The sequence below is a fragment of the Desmodus rotundus genome, chromosome 11, assembly GCF_022682495.2.
Source record: "Desmodus rotundus isolate HL8 chromosome 11, HLdesRot8A.1, whole genome shotgun sequence".
Lineage (NCBI taxonomy): Eukaryota > Metazoa > Chordata > Mammalia > Chiroptera > Phyllostomidae > Desmodus > Desmodus rotundus.
The window spans coordinates 58566988-58588655 of NC_071397.1; the positions used below are offsets into that span (position 1 = coordinate 58566988).

Consider the following 21668-nt stretch of genomic DNA (forward strand, 5'->3'; position numbering starts at 1 on the left):
TCACCTTTGAAACACAAACAAGTTTCTTGAACTTCAACACCTAATTTAAACCTCCTTCAATTTTGACTCATTAACTGTAAGATTTATTTATTGATTAGAAAGAGAGCAAGAAAGACTGATTTGCTTTTCCACCCATTTATACATTCATTGGTTGCCTCTTGTATGTGCTATGACTGAGGATTGAACCCACCACCTTGGTGTATCTGGACAAAGCTATAACCAACTGAGCTACTCAGCCAGGGGTTAACTCATTAGCTTTAAATAAAAGGTCAAAAAAGATTAACAATGTTCGCAGAGGAAAATCCTGACACCAACTAGATTGAGAGCGGCAAATTCTACATAACTAGTATGTTGCTCTGTAGTGTTTCAAAATGCAGTCATAAAATGAAAGTTCACCACCAAACTCTGGGACCACTTCCTCCAATATTCCCTTCCATTCATGTCCTACCCAGAGGCCCTGAGAAGACCACTTACTTTCCCTTCAGGAGAATACTCAGGCGGTCATCAACTGAGGTTTTATCTTCCACAGCGTAAGTCTGGTCCTTTTTCAAGGTTTGGATCATACAAAACTGTCCAGTTAATCTTCTGAACAAATCTGGAGGCACTCGGAGTGGTTCAAACAATCGCCGGTAGATGCCACTGAGTTCCTTGTCAATCTTTACCTAAAAGGCAGCAATGATGAGAAGCTGTACTAACGCAGCAATGCCAAAACACTGGCTTCTGTGGTCTAATGTTTAGAGAGTAAATTTGTAATACATACCATCACCCTTCCTATCTCAGCCAACGGAATCTTACACAGAGGGGAAGTGGTGAGAGAAGTCTCGATGCTAAAGGGGCATTTCTGCAGTTAAACGGGTCAGAGAGCTCACAGGGAAGGTTTGCACTATGGATTCCATCTCCCCCCACATGCTACAAAGCAACTGTGGAGGTTTTGAATGTTGTTACGGCATTCGCCTTCCCACTCTTAGTATTTGTATCATTAACACAAGACCTTTTCATTTTTAGGACAATATTGTTTCACAGAAATTACACTAACTTTATTTAGCAAGAAAATAAACACACAAAATTGGAATCTATGTGGAAACACATTTATGAAAATACATATATTAAGCATTTTGCCTACATGTAATTATCATTTAATGCACCATTATAGGAAAACAAGCATCCGCAGCTGTAATCGTTGCTTCTCATTTATTCTGGAGCACAGTGCAGAGTGTAAAAGCGTTTCAGGGTAGCAATGTCATCCTAAGCTAAAATAAAATCTGTAGAATAGGGAACCACTAGTGAGAAAGGCTGGCTACTGGAAGAAGGGAAAAGCGAAATGGCTCGGTCGCCTCTGTTGTCAGACAATTGAGGTTCAGGTCACATCCACCTTCGGGCCCAGCATTGGTGTGGGAAAGCTGGACCTTGTGTCAAAGAACTTTGGGGTTCAAGTGATCGTCAGTCCCAAAAATCTATGGCAGTCACATGATGAAGCTTACAGACCCAGATGACGAGAGCTGCTCAGAGGTCAAGGCAGCCTTTGCAGTGCTCTTTCTTGTCCCACTGTCTCATTGTAACAAAGAACCAGCATTTATATATTTTTTAAAAGTAGGTTTATAGTCCAAGAAGAAACAAAAGCTCAGATACTAAGTGATTTACTCACTTGAGGCTCCCATCACATCGGCAACTTCTGAACTTTACGTTCTAAACTTGGGGTTGCAGCCAGTTCCGATGTTCAGAAACAGTAACCCTCATTATTCCAGTCATCTACCTCCTGCACTCCAGAGCACTGGCAATGAGTGCTTAAAATAACTTATGCACAGATAAGTCTCACTTCCAGTATGTACACTAGCCAGTGTGGCACAGCAATGAATATACGAACTGAGAAATCTATTGACTCATATTCATACTCTGCTCATCCCGCAAGTCTTAGCTCAAGTCCCAATTCCTTCATGACACGCCCTGAATTCTCTTCAAAAGCATCTACTCATCAAATGTGTTTTTTGAGAACCCATCATGTGCCAAGCACGGCTGATAGGAACAGAGAATACAACAGTAAGCGTGGTAGATATGATTATTCCCAACTATCTGCTGTTCCCACCCCCTGCAAGAGGATTGGACATCCCTTTACCTCATCCTACCCCCACATTATCAGGCGTGGCCATGTCACTGGCTTTATGAGCGGAATTGACATATGCCCCTTCTGAGCAGAAATTCTAAGAGACACCGGTATTTCTCTCTTGTTCTCTTGTCCTCTCTCTGCTATGAGAATGCATGCCCAAACAGAACCCGCTGCCTCAGCAGACACCCTGAAATGAAGACGACACGTGGAACACAGCTGCCACACAGCTGCCAGTCCACACATAAGGTGGGAGAGGAAAAATCCTGTTGCTTGTGCCTGTCACTGAGATTTTTGGTTGTTCATTATACAGCGTAACATGGAGAAATCCAACACACTAGGGAAAACAGATTGGGTTACAATCTAGTGGAATGCCTATCATATATATATCATCTGTGTCATCCAAACTGTGATTTCCCATAAATTGTCTTGTTTTCTAGCAGTTTTCCACACGTCTGGCCTTGAATGTGAGATTAGGGCAAGCATTGTATTTTTTACTTGACTGAACATTTGTGTGTGCTTTGGACAGTCAGTAAACATGTATGAAGTGATTTCTGGGAGCCACACTATTTTCCTATTCTATTTATATCTTTTTGTTCTTGGTACGACCAAGGAAACACAGCAAGATAAATCAGCGATGAAGAGAAAAAGTTAAATCCTATTGTTCTGATGACAACTCATCAAAAATGATGATATCCTCAAATGAATATTTTGGGCGTAAGAAAAAAATACAGTCATGACATTTAAAAGCTAGCATGAGGCCCTGGCTGGGTGGCGGGAGCGTCGTTCTGTACACCATAAATTTGCGGGTTTGATCCCCAGTCAGGGTGTGTAGGGGAGGCAACCAATTGATGTTTTTCTCTCCCATCAATGTTTTTTTTCCCTCCCCTTCTACCTTCCTCCCTAAACATATCCTGGGTGAGGATTAAAAAAAAAAACTAGCATGAAAAATATTTCATGAGCTATTTGTAAATCGCTGGTATGCTTATAGAAGTTGCCTATGAATAATTTTATAACTGGGCGAAGATATTCGCAAGTGACATTTGAATATCAACAAAGAAATAATGAAGTTGTATGTCAAAAAAGAGAGAAAACTGTCACGTTGTTTCATGTCTAAACTGCACTAATGATTTAAAAAAGTTTAAAAGCCTCATCTGTAGAACACATTTCATAGTGTTCAAATGTTTCACTTTCAGCCCTGTGTAAACAGAGAGCCTCATCTGGAATGATATTAAAGGGACTGAAAATGTTAGATGCTCATTCTCAAGTCTGAACAAAGTACTCTAAAAGCTTTTTAGCTTTAAAATCTCTTCCTTACTAATTAACGTTAAGTAATTACCGGTCTTTTCTTGTACAAAAGATATGAAAGATGCAAAATGTTGACACTGAGGAACACGGAGTTCCAGACCATGACATCCAAGGCACATCGGTAGAGAGTGGCCCAGACGATGTAAAGGGAGCATCCTGTTGAAAAAATTAAATGTTAGATGTTTAGAATAGCTTCAGCGTGAAGCTTCATAAATTTGTAAAATAAACCAAACACATTCTAAAAATACCTCCCAAACATCCCATTAAGTTTCATTTTGTTTTTTCTCTGACTATGAAAAAAGAAAAACATGCTTTGTTGCAGAAAATTTATAGGTAGAGAATGTTTTCTAAAAGAGGAAAAAATCCATAATTCTATTACTTAAAGAAAACCAGTATTGATATTTAATATCTTTTTACAGTCTTTATGCATTTTTACCTAATGGCAAAACTACTGTATATAATTTTAAAACCTACTCTTTTACTTATGGCAGCAATTTTCCCATTGTATTAAAAACTCTATGTGTATGTAGTTTTTAATGCCTGTAACTGATTAAACCATAATTTATTCAACCACCTTCCTATTGGTGGACAGCTGAGACTTGAGTTGTAATTTCTGTAAGTAGCCCAAACATCTCTATCTGTAAAAATTGATGTTTTTGTGGCTCTTTGCTTTGGATAGTTTACCTGACAGTGAGTCACGGGAGTGAACTTCATTGCTCTAGTAACACTGGAGAATTGTTTTCCAAAAGGTTTTCTAACAATTCGTAATCCTACTAGTTGGGAATGCCAGTATCAAGTTGTCAGTATTATAAAATCCGAAAACTCTTAATTTGATAGTGAGGAGTTTTGTATAATCGTATCTTGCATTTCCATGATGACTCTGGTGAGTTTTCACTATTTTACCCAAATCTTCTAACCATCCTAATTTTCACTTGGTGGTTATCCATTCATCTGTGAGAATCTTCCTAGTTTTTCTTATCGATTCTCTTACTTCAAATAAAATAGCAACAGCTTCTTTTGATTAATTTTATGGTGAGAGCATCAATATATATTTTTAACTTAAAATGATCAATATGATACAAACATATCAATGACACACACACAAAAATGCTAACATGTTAAAAAGTTATTCATTTGCAAATTTTTATTTCCTCAGACTAACTAGAGGCAGCTGAATAACAGCATAACATGTAAAACTTTAAATGTTCTTTAAATATTTCATAGCAAAATTTGAAAAAAAATTAAATATTATTACTTAAATGAGACAAGGTAACATAATGGAAAGGCCAAAGGGAAGGGGGAGGAGCTGAATTTCAGCCCCAGTCAGGCCAGGACCACGGTTTCCCGTGAGCCATTTAACATATTCAGGCCTCAGTTTCTTCATTATAAAGTGTTGGACTAAATGACCTCTTCGGTCCATTCCACCTCCAAAACTGTCTTCAAATTCATAATTAGCTTCTGATTTTTGTAGTGTATATTATCTTCTTCATTCAACGCTCGCTCCCCTTGGTGCAGTCCCAATCTGACTCAGAGGTAACCCAGACACTGAAGGCCCACAGGCTGCCTTCCAACCACCCTTCCAGCCTCTTCCTTGGCCATTCCACGTCGTCGTTCATATATACAATAAGCTACTCTTCATTTTCTCTAAACATGCTGAATTGCCCTCTCCTCCATGCCTTTACCTGGATACCACATACACTCACGCTCAAAGAAACCCTGTTCCCAAAAGCCAGCTCCAATGTCACTTCCTCGGGAAGCCTCGCTCCACCATCCTTGCTAAGCCTATCACTCTCCAGGGCTCCCTGGCGCGGGGCACACCTGCATCACATGTGACCACCCATCTGTTTTTCTCCAGCCTTCAAAGGTGTCTTTCTCAAGGATGAAGATCGTCTTCTTCAATCTTTGTCTGACATATTACAGGTGCTCAAAAATGCACCTGAATGAATCATTAGGGAAATAGTCACAGAGAAATTTGCCAAGAATCCTGGGCTCAAATAATAAATCTGATTGTTTTAATATTTCAATGTGAATCAATTTAATCTGTTTCATCAGGGTTACTGGGGCCCCCAAAAAGTTTTATTTAAACTCTTGTGTCTGGGTAATTGCTCTTGCTCCTGACATTGCTCTGCTGCCCATATTAAGTGTACCCTGTTCAAATAATAATATTTAAGACTATGTAGTATTTACTGTGTGTTAGTCTCTATTATAAGTCAAGCGTGTACACACACACACTCATTTAATATTCACAACAACCCTAGGTGGTGGTATTATTTTTACCCTATTTGACACATGGGGAAACTGAAGTATACAAAGGTTAAATCACTTGCTCCAGTTACACAGTTAGCAAGTGTTGGGACTAGGATTCAAATCACACAATCTGACTCCAAAATTCACACTTCTACACATGAATGGATTTTCTGATATCTGCGGAATCTAAACAACATATGAAAAACATACAAAGGTTCATCGAAAGGAAGGGAGCAGTATGGCCTGTGAAGGCCTATGTTCCAAGTTACCTGATATACTGTTAATTCAATAATAAAGACATATTTTTGGTATGCAACAGATCTGAGAAGGAATTCTCTAAAGCTCGCAGTACAAAACCCGTTTTATGCCAGCTACAGAAAAGTTACATAAAATCTCAGTCAGGTATCTTACCGATAGCTAACATCCCCCTAAGAAGTATCATATGGAGCTGAAGAGTAGTTGGAATAATCAACCCGACTGCAAAAAAAACATTTGCTACATGAAAAACTAGATGATGTATCTCTCTCCAGTTTTCACAAGTGGTCTCATTGGAAGGCACAGGTATAATACTTTCTAACTCAGGTGTAAAACCTATTGCTGCTGATTCGGCCAATGGGCTGGACTCAGTGTAATTCATCTTGAAAATTCCTGTAAAAACAAATAGGACAATCATAAAAATGACAGCTGTATCTTATCATCCTGATAGATGTTATACCAAAATTGTTTCTGTGGGTAAACATTGGTAAATGGGTTTCTCTGGGCTAATGAATTACCAGGGGTGTCAAACTCATTTTCACCAGGGGTCACATTAGCCTCACGGTTGCCTTCAAAGGGCAGAACATAATTTTAGGATGGTGTAAATGTAACTACTCCTTAACTAGGGGCAAGGAGCTTGGCGCTGCTGCCAGGTAGAAACAAGGTGCTAGGCCAGATAAAACAAGGTATGGAGCTGGATTCCGCCCGCGGGCCCTGTGTTTGCCGCCTGTGAGTTAGATGGACCCAGGTCCAACCCCAGCTCTGCCACATATTGAATCCTTATCTGTTAAATGATGATAATAATGCCTCATTTGACTTTATGATTAACATTTGTCTTTACCACTGGATAAAATAAAATACATAACATATTTAGCATAGCGCATAACTATTCTCTGATATATACATATGTGTGTATATGTGTATCTACATATCTGTCATATCTATTTATCTTATATAAACATACATGATGGTGAGGGAGAAAGGAAGCGTAGAATGAGCTAGGGAAAGATAGGCACTGATGTTCATAAACTACAACAATTACAAAGTTATTTAATATGGTTTCCCGCCATATTTCCAATAGTGACACTGAATATAAAAACAGGAAGAATAACTGGAATAAGTGATTTTTTGGAAAACTTAAAAACAATGAACAACCTCGTATTTAAATATGAAGGCTTAGGATATTTGGAAGGTTCTATTTTTATATTGTTGTGAACTCACTGTATCCTACATATATATACATTCTACATTCATATGTGTATATAATAAATATATTACTGTAATCATTTATACATATAAAGAAAGATATAACATTTACTCCTTTTAGTGTCTAATTTGAATCTCTACTTTCTTTCCCATAAAAATCCTAGTTGGTTTCATCTCACAGATTGAAAAGTAATAAACTTCCATTTTACTTCCATTTAGGTCATAAATATACATTTAACTATTTGATATTAAAATCTGTAGGAAATACGTTTCAAAGAATATATATTTTACATAAAGTGGCACTACTTTCTGACCGTATTACCCGTCCTCCATCTCTGGGATTTAAAAAACTCTTTCTATACATTTCATACAGTGTTAGAACAATTTTACTTAGTAAAGACATGTATTCAACACTGTAAGAAACAATGGTATTAAATTTGAGGAACAAAAACTGTTTTTACTAATTTATACCTCTAGATAGATTAAAAAAACTTTTTCTACTTTTCTATTATTAATTATATGAATTGGTCCCTGACGAAAACTATGTATATTTACAGAATAGGTGAATTATTCTGGTTCAAGAAAAGTATTCCAAATGGGAACCAAAAATACCTTTAAAGTTAATTTAAAATATGTATTTTTTCCAAATAAAGTCAATTAACCATACTTTCCCATTCATTTTTTCTGTCATACTAAAGTAAAGGTTTTCAGTGGTAGGAATAATTGGCACAGGTCGGGCATTCTGAAAGGATGTTATTATGAAAATGTGTAAGAATTCCACATCTCTTAAGATGATTAAAAAAACATACACACACCAACTTACAAACTGTGAATGAAATGATCAAATTCATTAAAGATCTTTTTACATAATTCTGAAATAGCTCATAAATACAAGAGAAATCTTGTATTGACTTAGATATTGATTTTCTGCAAAAGTAAAGAAATCATAAAAATTCAACTACCTTCCAAATGTTTGAATCAATAAAAATATAAGTCTATTGGGACTGGGGGAGGGCCATCATTATTTTAATAACTCTACTTACACAAAGTTTGCTTTCAAGGACCAAACCAGAATTAATCTAATAATTTCTGCAGGAGGGAGAATGATATTAAATGTCCTCTATCACTCTTAAGCTAATGTCAATGTCGGCCTATGCACTAGCATCACATAAGCTAAAAAAAACTACCATTTCTATTGCACTTTAGAATGTGCTTTCATTCCCATTGTCCTATTTGTTCTTCTGACTACCCTATGGTCTCCGTGAGGTAGGGACGATGTCGTACTCATCCATGTAGAGAATGCCAGAAGTGAAAGCCATAGGAAAGGGACACAAACATTGGGGAACACAGTTAGAAATCGCTTTTCGGTCTCCCCAAACCTCACCAATAAGGCAGAAGAATCCTACTCTTCCTGAATTGAGTCAGTGTCTATACCACCAGCTCCGGAGAGCCACATAAACCAGGAAAATCTCTTCTGGCGCTTTGGTCTGCTTCTCTCTGGGAACAGAGGAGGCTGGGCTAGGTGGTCTCTGAAACCTCTTCAAGTTTTAATAGCCTGTGTCTCTAATACACATTTACATACACACCCCTCCAACCCACCCGATTTTGCTTGTATTGCCAACTAATTCATTGCAGTTTAATTTCAGGCTTTTAAATGTTCTGCAAGTGGCACTAAATGTATCAATTCCTGGTCCAAGAGAAATGATAGGAAAACTACAATCTACAGACCCAAAAACGAGGGAAATAATAATACAAATTTTTAAAAGGTGAGATCATCCTACAACATATTTTGATGCACTATGCCTTATTAAAGATATACATATAGTTTATATATTTATTTAAATTTCTATGAATTTTACATTGCATACTAATTAATATTATATATCATTTATTCACTTGTATATTTATCTATTGTCTATTACTTGCCTGTGTATCTTTATCTGTATGCCTATTTTGAAATGCCAACTATCTACTGTCAATAAATATTGATAGGATCTTGCCAGTTTCAGCTCCCTTTGGTCCGAATTAGTGGATAAAAGTGGTTTACACTCAAAGAATGAGTGGGTCTAATGAGGAAGATTAGACTGTAAATTGGTAAGCGTTCAGATTATTTTGATTAAATTGAAAAAACTCTGCTTTCTTCTATTAATTTTCGGAGTCTAATTCCTAAAACTACCTGGTTAGTAAAGTCCTGTTTGTCTATTGGTTTTCAAATAAGCGTCTGCAGGGCTACATAGCTAAATGCTGAAACTAACCTTAACCTTTCACCAAACTACAAAAATGAAAAAGATAACAGCAGTGAGCAGAAGTCGTGCTAGTATACTTATCCAGTTCACTCTGTAATTATAACTGAACCTTCGTACATCTTCGGAATCCCAAAGGGCATTAAGTCGTTAAGAGTCTTCTCACTTAAAGACAAGCAGTTTCTATGACTTGCCTGGACAACTGGTGTGGGGGGGAGGGGGTAGTAGTGGCGAGGATCTCGGGTTCCCTAGCCATCTCCGGCCCCAGGGCCCCGCTCACCTGGCTCCTTAAAGAAGGAGGGTCAGTGTTCTCTTGACCCGAAGCTCTGGGACCCCGAGAGACGTGCACTGAGCGCGGTGTTCCACCTCACACGACCGTACGCCGCCTCCGCGCAGGACCCGGCGGCCCTACGGGGGTGGGGGGGGGGAGCCGTAGTGGGTTCAGGGGCAGTGAACTCCCGGAGCCCCGCGGGAAGAGACAGGCCGAGGTCACCAAGGATGTGTGTGCCCCGGGGCAAAGCGCGGGAACGGGCACCCGATGAGACCCGAGCGCCCGGGGACGCCGGCGTTCCCAAACCCGAGCTGCGGCAGCTGAGTCTCGAGGGTCTGCGGCCTCCGCGCTACACCCCGGAGAAGAGCGGCTTCCAAGGGCAGGGAACGCGGAGAGGGCGCGGCCAGCCTGGAGAGGGCGGGGCCCGACGCGGGGTGAGCGGAGAACCGGCGGCCGCCGCTGGGGACAGACAAGTTGCTAACAGTGGAGCAGACATCCAACTTTCGCTTCCCGATTTAGCCCCGGGAGCGCCAGGCTGCAAACAGCCGGGATCTCGGTGGCAGCTGCGCCTCTTGCTCCTTACCTGGCCGGTCCCTGGCACCGAGCCTGGGCGGGGCTGGCCGAAGTTTGGGGCGCAACCAGCGGGGCGCGGGGACGCGGGTGCGACGGCTCCACGGGCGCCCGAGGCGAAAGCCGGGGCTGATCGGCGGCTCCTCCGTCCGAGTCGGATCCCCGTGCAGGCAGCGGCTTTGACTAAAATAGGCATCGCTGCAGCGGCGTCCGGGGCTGGGGCCTCACCGCGCACGCGCCCGGCGCCCCCGCGAACCCCGGCGGGCGGAGCCCGGGGCTTCCTCCCGCACTCCCCTCGCGACTGCACCTCTGTCTCTGCGCGACCGGGATCAATTTGAAACACCCGCTTCTTTCTTTCCCCGTTTCCTCGCGACTTCTCGATTCTATCCTTGTTTGGGCATGAGTGGGGGTGTGGGCGGCATCTCGGGACCCGCGGCGTGGGTCCCTCATACCCGGGGGGATAACTCGAGCGGGAGTCCCAGCAGGGTGAGAAATCAGGATAAGAAGTGAGAACTGAGATCTGCATTTCCCCTCAAAAGTCAAACGACTCACTCGCAGAACTCCGTTCTGGGACAGTCGCCTGCAGCTCGGCACAGGCAGGGAAGGGCTGGGAGAGCACGCGTCTCGCGTCTGAGCTTGGCGGCGGAGGCTGGCTGTTTGGTCCCCCAAGAAGCAGGACACCTGCCCCGGGGACTCGGCAGGGGCCGGAGCAAGCCAGCCCTGCTGCTGCTGCTGCTGCTGCTGCTGCTGCTGCTGCTGCGAGGGCCACGCGGGAGAGACTTTTGACTCGAGCCACTGTTTCGTTTACAAAGGAAAGTATTTATCCGAAATTTGCATTCCAATTGCTTTTCAGGGCCCTCCATTATAAGCAAAGCTCCACCAAATTTGCCGCGTAAATTTGATATATTTGGGGCCTTAAACTGGAAAAGAATATGTGAAAATATGCTCCAATCAACCTTTACTGTTTATAGAGGACAACTATTTGGGTAAGACACTCAGGGCAAATTAATGAAGAGCTGGCATGAGGGCAGGGTTGGAGGACAAAAAAAGGTTAGATGGGCATTCACAGTTCCCACCCAAGGTCCCATTATGGGATAAAATTTGTGCCTATTATTAGATCTGAGGTCCCACGTGCGTGCCAAACATGCTCGAAATATACAAAAGACTACACGTACATTATAGTGTACTAGGAGCGCCAAGTCTCACCCGTGAAGGTTCAGTTCAGCACTGTGTTCAATCATAGGCTGGACGAACCAGGTTTGAATCCTGCCTCTGCTACCAGCTACCTGTGTGACCTTGGGGAAGTTACTTAGCTTTTCTACACCTCAGTTTCTTCTTCCTTTGTTCTATGGGGCTGCTGCTGCTGCTGGTGACAACTGCAACTGTACCTCCTAGAATTATTTTGAAGACTAAATGATTATTATATCCACACACACACACACACACACACACACACACACACGGCTTAGAATGGTACGCGATACATAGAAGGTCTATGTATATGAATACATATTATATTTATAAAGCTCCTCTAACATGTTTGAAATTTACTATAAATACATAAGATTAGTTTTCAAGGCCATTTCTTCAGCGTATTTCTTTCTTGATGCTCTGCCAGCCATTTCGGTAGCTATCACTAAATACACGTTAGGATGTAGATGTAGTGATAAACGTGCACAAGGATTTTGCAGGGTATTCATTGGAGTGTCACTTATATAATGAACACTGGAAATAATCTAAATTCTAACATTAGGGAACTAAGTAAATTATAGGACATCCAAACAATCTGCTTGTAAACAACCATTAAAAATAATTTATATAAAGATAATACACATAATGTATTAATTTTATAGAAGAAAGGTTAGCAAACTATGGCCCAAAAGTCCAGCCTACTGTCAATTTTTTTACAGACCATGAGCTAAAAATGTTTACATTTTTAATGGTTTAAAAAATCAAGAGAAAAATAATATTTCATAACATGTAAAAATGATATAAAATTCAAGTTCAGAAACCATAAAGTTTAATTGGAATCAGCCACCTCGTTCCTTTACAGTTGCTTTTGTGCAACAAAGGCATCATTCAGGGGCTGCAGCAGAAACCACATGCCCCTGCAAAGCCTTAAATATTTACTGTTGGCTTTTTACTGACCCTGATATAGAGTAGACATTGTACCAGGCACTATGATAAGTGCTTTAAATTTATTATGCCATTGAATCTTCACAATGGACCCTATAAGTAGCAGTTATTATTATTTGTATCTACATTGTATAGATGGGGAACTGAGATAACAGAGAAGTGGCATAGTCTGCTTAGGATCACACAGCTACTGAGAAGCTGAGCCAGGATATGAACCAGGCGTCTAATTCCAACACTAGCTACAGTTTCTGCCACCTTCCAACTCCAGACATAGTCTCTCACTAAAAGATGTAAAACATAAAAAGGCAAGTTACAAGAGTGTGTAGAATATTACAAATATCCAGGGTAGTAAGTACTAAAATCTTACATTCCTTAACTTAAAGTGCTGAGATTTTAAGTGCCTTTTCTTTTTTTTGCTCCCTCCTTCTACCCAGCCTTCCCTCCCTCCCTTCCTTCCTCCCTCTTCTTTCAACTACTCTTGCTTCCTCTCTTGCTAAATTTTCTACAGTGATTATATGTTACTTTATGACAATTTTAGAACACTTATTAAAACAGTAGAACCCGGGTCTGACTCTTGCAGACAGGAAAGCCAGGCCCCAGAGGTATGGTTATGGAGTCATACAAAAGACTGCATACTTTATGAAAAGAACACGGGATGCGATACCATAAGACTTGTGCCCTGACCTTTGATAGACGCTGTGTTTTATGTTTCACAGACACAGGGGCTGAACTCATCCCAAACCCTTCACTATAACCGATCTAAGAATTAAAAGCATAATTTTATAGTTAAATTTTTAATCTGTAACATATGAATACTAGCTCTATAAAATTCAAAAGAAGACTTCCAGACACAAAAATTCGGATTTGGGAATGCTTTAGGCTCTCTGGTCTTCTGCTGGTCATAGAAAGGGTCAGACTGAGAGATTCTCAATACTACTTGAAAAGTAGTGTGACACAAGGTTGTAACTTGCACAGAAAGGTGGAATGGAAAGGATACAAGGCATAAATAACAAAATATAGTGCAGCCAGCCTCCTCTGCGGAAACTCTGGCTAGTACATCTTAGATTGACACAAACAATTATTTCTATCTTTGCTTCTCCATGGGCATCCTCACCGGCTTTTACTATTTGGACAAAAACTTGATGAGATATCAAATTTCAGGTTGAACACATTTTGTGAAAATAAGTCCTGAGGGAGTCAATGATTTTGAAAGTATATAGCATTATCTTTCTTATCTATATCTACCCATGGTTTACATCAGTGTAGACTTCCTTTCAACTCTTATTCCTAATTGCATGGAGACTATAGCTTCTTTTGAAATGGTCTCATGGCAGACAGTTCTGATCAAAGATGGATTATTAAACAGTGATTTAATTAGATTCTTTCTGTACTAAGTTCCTCTCACTATTCCATTACTGTTTTCATTGAGCAGTTTGCCAAACAACCTCTATTTTAATTTTTTTCTTTTTTAAAAAATTAATATACTTTGTTTTGTTAGAGCAGTTTTAGGTTTAGTGATGATTAAGTAGATATACAGGAAGTTCCCTTTCTTCCCTGCTTACGGTTTCCCCTTGCATTAGGGTGATACATTGGTCACAATGGAGAACCAATATTAGTGTATTGTATTTAACAGAGTTTGCATTGGGGTTATTGTTGAGTTGTACTGTCCTATGGGTTTTGCATGGGTTATAATGTCACGTATCCACCTGTGACATGATGAGAAATACAGATTGGGTCTCCTCTCAGTTCTTGACACAGAGCTCCTAGAACCTTTGTAATTTCCTGAGTAATAGGGGTGCTAGGGGCATCTTCTTTCTAACACTTAGTCTTTGACCCCCAAATCCTGACACAGCCCTCCTAAAACCTCTTGTTACTTTCCGAGTGATGGGGATGGTAAAAGCATCCTACAGAGAGCTCCTAAATTGCTTGCAATTTGCGGGGTGATGGGATTGTCTTTAGTTCTAATGACATGAGCCTAGGTGGGTTCCAGGATAGCTTCAGGGTGGGTCCTGGTCACCAGAAAGACCAGGCCATGATCAGAAGGTTGGAACTCTCAGCCCCATGCTGTGTCCTCTGGAGAGGGGAAAGGGGCTGGAGACTGAATTAGTAATTGATCACAATTATGTGATGGAACTTCCATAAAAATCCCTAAACTAAGGGGTTCAGAGAGCTTCCGGGGTTGGTAAACACAAATAAGCGCTGGGGGGTCATGCACTCCAACTGCACAGGGACATAAGCCCCTGCACTCAGGAACCTTCTTCATACCTCTTCATCTGGCTGTGTGTTTGTATCCTTTATTATATCTTTTATGGTGTGTTTCCCTGAGTTACATGAGTCATTATGGCAAATTATCAAATCTGAGGATAAGGTCACAGGAATCCCAATTTAAAGCCAAGTCTGGCCGAAGTGTGAACCGGTGGACCCACTACTTGTGATTGGCAACGGAAGTGGGGCAGTCTTGTGGAACTGAGTCCTTAACTGGTGAGATCCGCACTAGCTCTGGGTAGTTAGTGTCAGAATTGAATTGTAGGACACCCGTTTGGTGTCTGGGAAGCTGGAGAATTGGTTGGTATGGGAAAAACACAAACACCTTTGATGTCTGAAGTACTGTGAGCAGAGGAAACAGTTTTCCTTTGGCAATGTCATGCACCCACTATGACAGTCCCGCACCGAATAGCGTCACTGCCCGAAACTCCCCTGTGCTCCACCTATTCACCCCTCTCCTGCCTCCCCTCCCCAGTGCCTGGCAACCACTGATGCTTTTGAATGTATCCAGTTTTGCCTTCTCCAAAATCCCACATAGTTGGCATCATATATATTGCCTTTTCAGAGTGGCCTCTTTCACTAAGCAATATTCATTTAATGTCACTCCGTGTCTTTTGTGTTTTGATTGCTCATTTGTTAAATCACTGAAAATCACTAATATTTCATAGTATGAATGTATCACAGTTTGTTTATCAATTTACCATTTTAAAAAACATCTTGGTTTCTTCAAGTTTTGGGCAATTGTGAATAAAGCTTCTGTAAACATTTATGTTCAAGTTTTTGGGCATGTTTTCAACTCATCTGGATAAATAACAGAAAGTGTGATTCCTAGATCATATGGTTAAACTATGTTAGCTTTCTATGAAACTGTCAAACCGTCTTCCAGAATGGCTGGCCATTTCCCATTCCCATGAGCAAAGGAATGAGCAATGGTTCCTATTGCTCCACATTCTTGCTAGCATTTGCTACTATCACTTTTTTGAATGTTAGCCATTTTAATAGGTGTTTTTGCTTTTTAAAAAATATATTTTTTATTTTTAGAGAGAGGGGAAAGGAGGGAGAAAGAAAGGGAGAGAAACATCAATGTGTGGTTGCCTCTCATGCACCTCTTACTGGGAACCTGGCCCACAACCCAGGCATGTGCCCTGAGTGGGAATCAAACCAGCAACCTTTTGGTTTGCAAGCTGGTGCTCAAGCCACTGAGCCACACCAGCCAGGGCTGTTTTACTTTCTAAATTGACTCTGCAATATACGGATCTTGTATTAGAGGAATGTACACTTGAAAGCTATATGATTCTATTAACCAATGTCACCCCAATAATTTAATTAAAATTTGAAAAACATGACAATAGCCAACACAACAACAACAAAACTGACTCAGTTGATTAATTTGTTCAAAATAACCAAACGTGTTATGTACTGAACAGGTGTTTTATATTTGGCTAAATAAAAACCAGGGAACAACATCTCAAAGCAAGGGGATGTAATCTTTCACATTATTATTGCATTCGAGGCCTACAGTCTAAGAAATGTCTGACTAGTTCTTATACTATATTTGGGGAGAAGATCTCTAAGAAAGTTGGATTACATTTGAGTCATTGAACTCTTATCAAGGGGTTCATTCAACAACTCTTAAAAGAAATAAAACACAAGTAAAATTTTAAAACATGACCCAGAACTTTAAGAGGGCAGTGAATTATGAAGGCAGTTCCAAGAATGGAGGCTTTAGAATTAGCACCTAGATTTAAACCATGGGTTTTACAGTGAGTTCAAATCATTTATCAAACTTTCCTGAGCCTCAATTACTTGTATGTTAAATTGGGAAAATAATTCTTAGTTGACAGGATTATTTTGACCTTTAGAGACTACGCTTTTTGGGTTTTTTTTAATTTTTATAGAGAGAGGAGGGGAGGGAGAAAGAGAAGGAGAGAAACATCAATGTGTGGTTGCCTCCCACATGGCCCCCACTGGGGACCTGGCCCACAACCCAGGCATGTGCCTTGACCGGGAATTGAACCAGTGATGCTTTGATTCACAGCCTGCGCGCAATCCACTGAGCTACACCAGCCGGGGCTAGAGACTATGTTTTTAAAAGGGCCTGGCATCCAGTTTTTGGTAGCTTAATTGTGCATCTCTTCTAGCCCCTTATTATGTTCTGCACATGGTACATGATTGGTGAAAATTGTCAGAATTTCAATCAACAAAATTCCCTAGACTAATGAAATAGTTGAAATATTCTATGAACACATATAATAGTTAAGATGTATTTCCTTGTTTAAAATAGATGGACTATAATATACACAAGACTTATATTTCAAACAAAATTTGTACACTGCAAGACTTTGGCACATGCTAAAATTTCCAGTGGTTTGGGATTTCCCTGGAGTAGCCAGAAATGAGATACTGGCTTTAAAATAAAACTCATGAAATATGCAATTGGATAGATTCTAGACACCGGGCACTTGACAGAGCTGTTACAGTAATTCATTATCTTAGGGTTGGCGGAAGTATGCATATAGTGACTACAATACCTAAAACTAGTGGTCTGATACTTGTTCTGTCTTCCTCATTTGTTTAAAATACTAACAATCATGAATGAAGGAAGTAGATGAAGCATTTAATAAAATTTCCTAATTTTTAAGAAGCTATTTCAGAGAGAAGAAATTTATTATAAGTAACTAAGCATAACAGAATCTCTTTTTTAAGTGTCAAAAGAGGATCAAAGAAGTAGCTCTGAATTCACAATCAGTCCCAAAGAAGCTTCAGAGCTGGAGCTCAGGTTGGATCTGCAAAACAACTGGATCTTGGATTCAGGCAAGTCCCCCTGGAAGTGCATATTCAAAAGCCTGGTACCAACCACTGTCACTACCTCTCTCGTGTTTTGTTCTAGAAATTCAGACCCTTGAAGCCTGTCTATGAATCCCGAGTTAAGCACCTCTAGTTTTAGAGAAGGGAAAGTCAACAGGATGATACTTTTAAAGGTATGGTTTTCTAAGCGTGTAAATAACTTCTTTATTTGAAAGACTTGTGATTAGAAAGGAGAAGTTGATGATAAAAAATAATTTTTGGAAATTCTTAATAACATGTAATCTGGTGGTATAGATAAGATTTTGATTGAGCCCTGGCTAGTGTGGCTCAGTGGATTGAGCACCGGCCTGAGAACCGAAAGGTCACCAGTTCGATTCCCAGGAGGGACACATGCCTGGGTTGCGGGCCAGGTCCCCAGTTGGGGGCATGTGAGAGGCAATCGATCAATATATCTCTCACACTGATGTTTCTTTCCCTCTCTTTCTCCCTCCCATCCCTCTCTCTAAAATTAAAAATATAAAATCTTTAAAAAAATTTTTTGATTGAAAGTGAAACCATGGAATGACTTAATCTATATTTGGTCAAAGTACAACTTTTAATCATAGAGTTTCTATTGAGCAATAACATTCTCTTATGTGATTAATCCTCAAAAAGGGACAGTTTTGGAGGCAAATATGAGGCCTGATAATAGCCAGCCTGGTAATTAACATCAGCTAGAAACAAAAACCCAAAGCAAAACATCATAAAGATGAAATTAAAAAAAGTTGGAATAATGAGGCTGCCATCTAGCATTAATTGATATTTAAAAACGTTCAGAGTTCCCAGGAGAAAAGCATTATTTAAATGCAAATTTTTATTATTACTACTACTTAAATTGTGGTACTAAATTTATGAAAATAAGACACCTTTCTAGTTTAATGCGTACGTAAAACCTAATAAAATATTTATGAGCCACATACCAGCAGTTTTATCTTTTGGCATAAAAAGTGGTGAAGAAGATGAAACGTTTTTTCAGTCCAATACAAACATATTCAGTACAATTTAAAACCACACAAAATGGTTATGCTGATACTGGGTTTGGAAACTACAGAGACCCTCACACACTTTGAAAAGATATGGATTTTATAGTCACTGAGTCCCTTCAGAGTGTGGGAAGAAGAATGAAAATACCCTGGGTAGTGCATTTTCTGACAGAACACCATTTTGATTTTCATGCCATATATAAAGCTATTCTTACGCAGTTTTACTGCATACTACAACTTAGGGATTTCTTAATATTTTTTTACATCAACTACACCACTTTAAGTTATCTGAAGAGAAGTGTAATGAATATATTATAAGCTCAGAAAATGGCATCTAAAAGCAACAGAGTGTTCCAATGTGAGTCCGGAAATCCAGATGATTTCATATGACTGTTTAATGAATAAATAAAACTTCTAATACCTAGAAAATTGATGTTGAGTAGGAAAAATTCTAGTAGTAGGAAATATTACTATTAATGACCACTATAAGACGCATATCTTGAAATCATTAAAAACGCCTTGGCATTTAGTACTTGCATTATTAATGACAACTTGTTGGCAGTGTTTTAAAGTGATATTACAGAAATGTGACTCCCCAAAGCAGTCAGTTTCTGTCTCTATTATGGCATTTATCACTTGCTATCTTTTATATATTCATGTATAAGCTTATTTCTTCCTCTAGGCCAGAAGGTTCTAGAGGGTAGGAATTGTGTCCAATTTATCTTTCATATCTCCATGGTAACTAGCATGTGATTCACATATGTTTGAAACTCAGTAAATATTAATTGGTGGAATAATTGAGTGCATTTGCTTTCAAGTATAGCTCTCCAATAGAAGAAATAGTAAATATTTTTCATTGTGTTTTACAACTTAAATTATTATAAATGGAAAATAACAAGAAATATGTGCCAACATGTTAATAGAAATTGTATTAGGATAATGAAACTGTTATCTTTTTTCTATTCCATATGGTCATATTATCATTCTAATAGAAGGAATAAATAACAAAATGACACTTAACATTCTACTACATTAAAAATCGCTTTATTAGAATTATGGTGACTGCCCTATCATAACAATGACACCCTACTTCCTGCTTATGCTCATACTCTGCCTACCCCCAACTGGCCTCTCCTTCCGCTTCCCTTCTAGCTGATTGATAATGGAACAGGAAAAAGATGGAAAAGATAGATTTGGAAAAAGTGGGAAGAAATGATGGTTTAACCCTGAGTGCACTGATTCACTCATTTAGAAACACTGAGTGGTCGGATGGGTGGGAAGTGCTTGAGTCAGGATGCAGCAGTGGGAAGAGGGCAGAGACCCCACTGTCAGAAGCAAAGGCAGGACCAGGCACACACCAGGGCCATCGGCCCTGATGCCCAGAGACCAAATGGCCAAGCAACATTGAAGTTGATCCAGGAAGGAATCAGGGAACAGAGAGAGGTCGAACACTTCTGCTGCTCTGCCATGAAGCCTTGTAAACTTGGCCCTGCATCCCTGCAGCAAGGAGTGAAACACAGAAAGACTGAGGGGTTCATTTTAAATGACTTTAAAATGGAAAGAAACTACTTTCAAGTTCTAGGATCAAGTGTTTTCTGCCATTACGGGGAAAAGGGTGAGAATGCAGGATGAGATCAATGACTGGTTAAAGAAAGATATGTTTACTACGTGTCTGATCAATTTCTCCTCAATTTATATCAGCTGTGTATTATATTCATTTTTTCCAAAACAATTTAACAAACAATTATCATATACCAAGAACTAGAGCAGGGGCAATTTTTGCATAGAAAAATATAATAGAAGTATGAAGATTGACTTTGGATGAGGTCAGAAAAGCTCTCAAACAATACATTTCTGAGAAAAATAAAATACCAAGATCAATCTAAGCTAAATCAGCTTGCAGATTTTTAAGTTAAAGAATGACCTTGGAACCTGAAAATCGGTAACTGTGCCTTCTGAACAAGTGCTGCTCAAGCGCCCTGCAACAATATCATGAAGAAAAATGTGGCTTTGAAAATCATTTAAAGAAATAATAGTTCTGTACCATGCAGAAAAAGGACATTATTAAAGTTCTTACATTTTAACTCATGATAAAACTGCCAATGGCATTGCATCGTTGAAGTCAAATTGGGAGAGGATTCAGTATTAAAATTCAGAGGCAGATTCAAGAACAGATACGATTACTTTCTTTTTACTTGACAAACATTTACAAAGCAGCTACTGTTCCCAAATGGTAGGTAAGAGGTAGACCAGCAGGGAAAATACTTTCCTCAGAACAATAGATATTCTGCTGGTGCGCTGGCTAAACTTTCATCTCAGCTGAACCAATTCTATCTACGGTAATACCCTGTTCTTCAGAAACCCCTGCTGCTATCACACCAAAAATATTATCTTTCTATATTGGACACTTCACTAGCTGCTATTTGAAAAAGCTTCAGTTTACAAAATTCAACTCCATATAAAAATTTTTTCCATCTTAAAAAAGAGAGAGAGAAACTACAAGGGGCGCTGAATTAATTTACCTGTAATACAAGTGAGCGAGGTGGCAAATCAAGCTTAGTGGCCTGAGATAAGGAAGGCTTCTCAGTGACATTCCTTGGGTGATCTCAAATGAGCCATGGAAATATCTGAAAGGAAAATGGGACAGATCCAAAATTTGAAGAACTTAATAAACTGCATCCAAGAAGCTTGGACATGCTCTTTCATTATATAAATGTATAGCCATTTTAATAGTTCCATTGAATTACACATTTCACTTGTAAAGGACATTTCAGCCCAGGAGACTTGCTGAAGAAGAAAGGTTCATCTTTGGAACCCATACTATCATTAACGAATCCAGTAGACGTTTAGAGTTTTGGCTTTGAGGTGTTTTTTTTTTATTTGAGACTGGGGACATTTTAATTCTCTTCGAGTCACTGAGGACCACGGTCAGTGTAGCATGAAAACTGCAAAGACACTGATTTGGAAGAACTGGCTTAAGCTGAGTGTCACTGTGTTGCGACCGATCAAGATTCCAGAATTCAGCCAGATGGAAGAATATTCACAGAGCCGTTGGGATGTCTGGCATGCCTGTATTCAAGGGTGGGCTCCCGCTGCAAGCTGCGAGACCCCTGCATGTCTCTGTGTGTTACACTGCATGTCATCTGTCCTCATGTGTCCCCGTGTGTCCCCGTGTGTCTCTCAACAGGAAGTCCCAACTCCCTTAAATACTAAAACACAGACAAAGCCGGCAGGGT

General features: G+C 39.7%; 1 protein-coding gene across 1 annotated transcript in view; it reads right to left on the reverse strand.

The window, feature by feature from the left end:
• The window catches only part of POPDC1 (popeye domain cAMP effector 1), a 32587-nt gene extending 22216 nt beyond the window's left edge, over positions 1 to 10371 (reverse strand). The window contains exons 1-5 of the mRNA XM_024552136.3: positions 10215 to 10371; positions 9641 to 9768; positions 6068 to 6304; positions 3441 to 3565; positions 475 to 662 (exon numbers count right to left, since the gene is read on the reverse strand). Of these exons, the coding sequence (XP_024407904.2) occupies positions 475 to 662; positions 3441 to 3565; positions 6068 to 6293 (539 nt within the window). The 5' untranslated portion in view covers positions 6294 to 6304; positions 9641 to 9768; positions 10215 to 10371. The remainder of the gene's footprint in view (positions 1 to 474; positions 663 to 3440; positions 3566 to 6067; positions 6305 to 9640; positions 9769 to 10214) is intronic.
• Positions 10372 to 21668: the final 11297 nt, after the last annotated feature.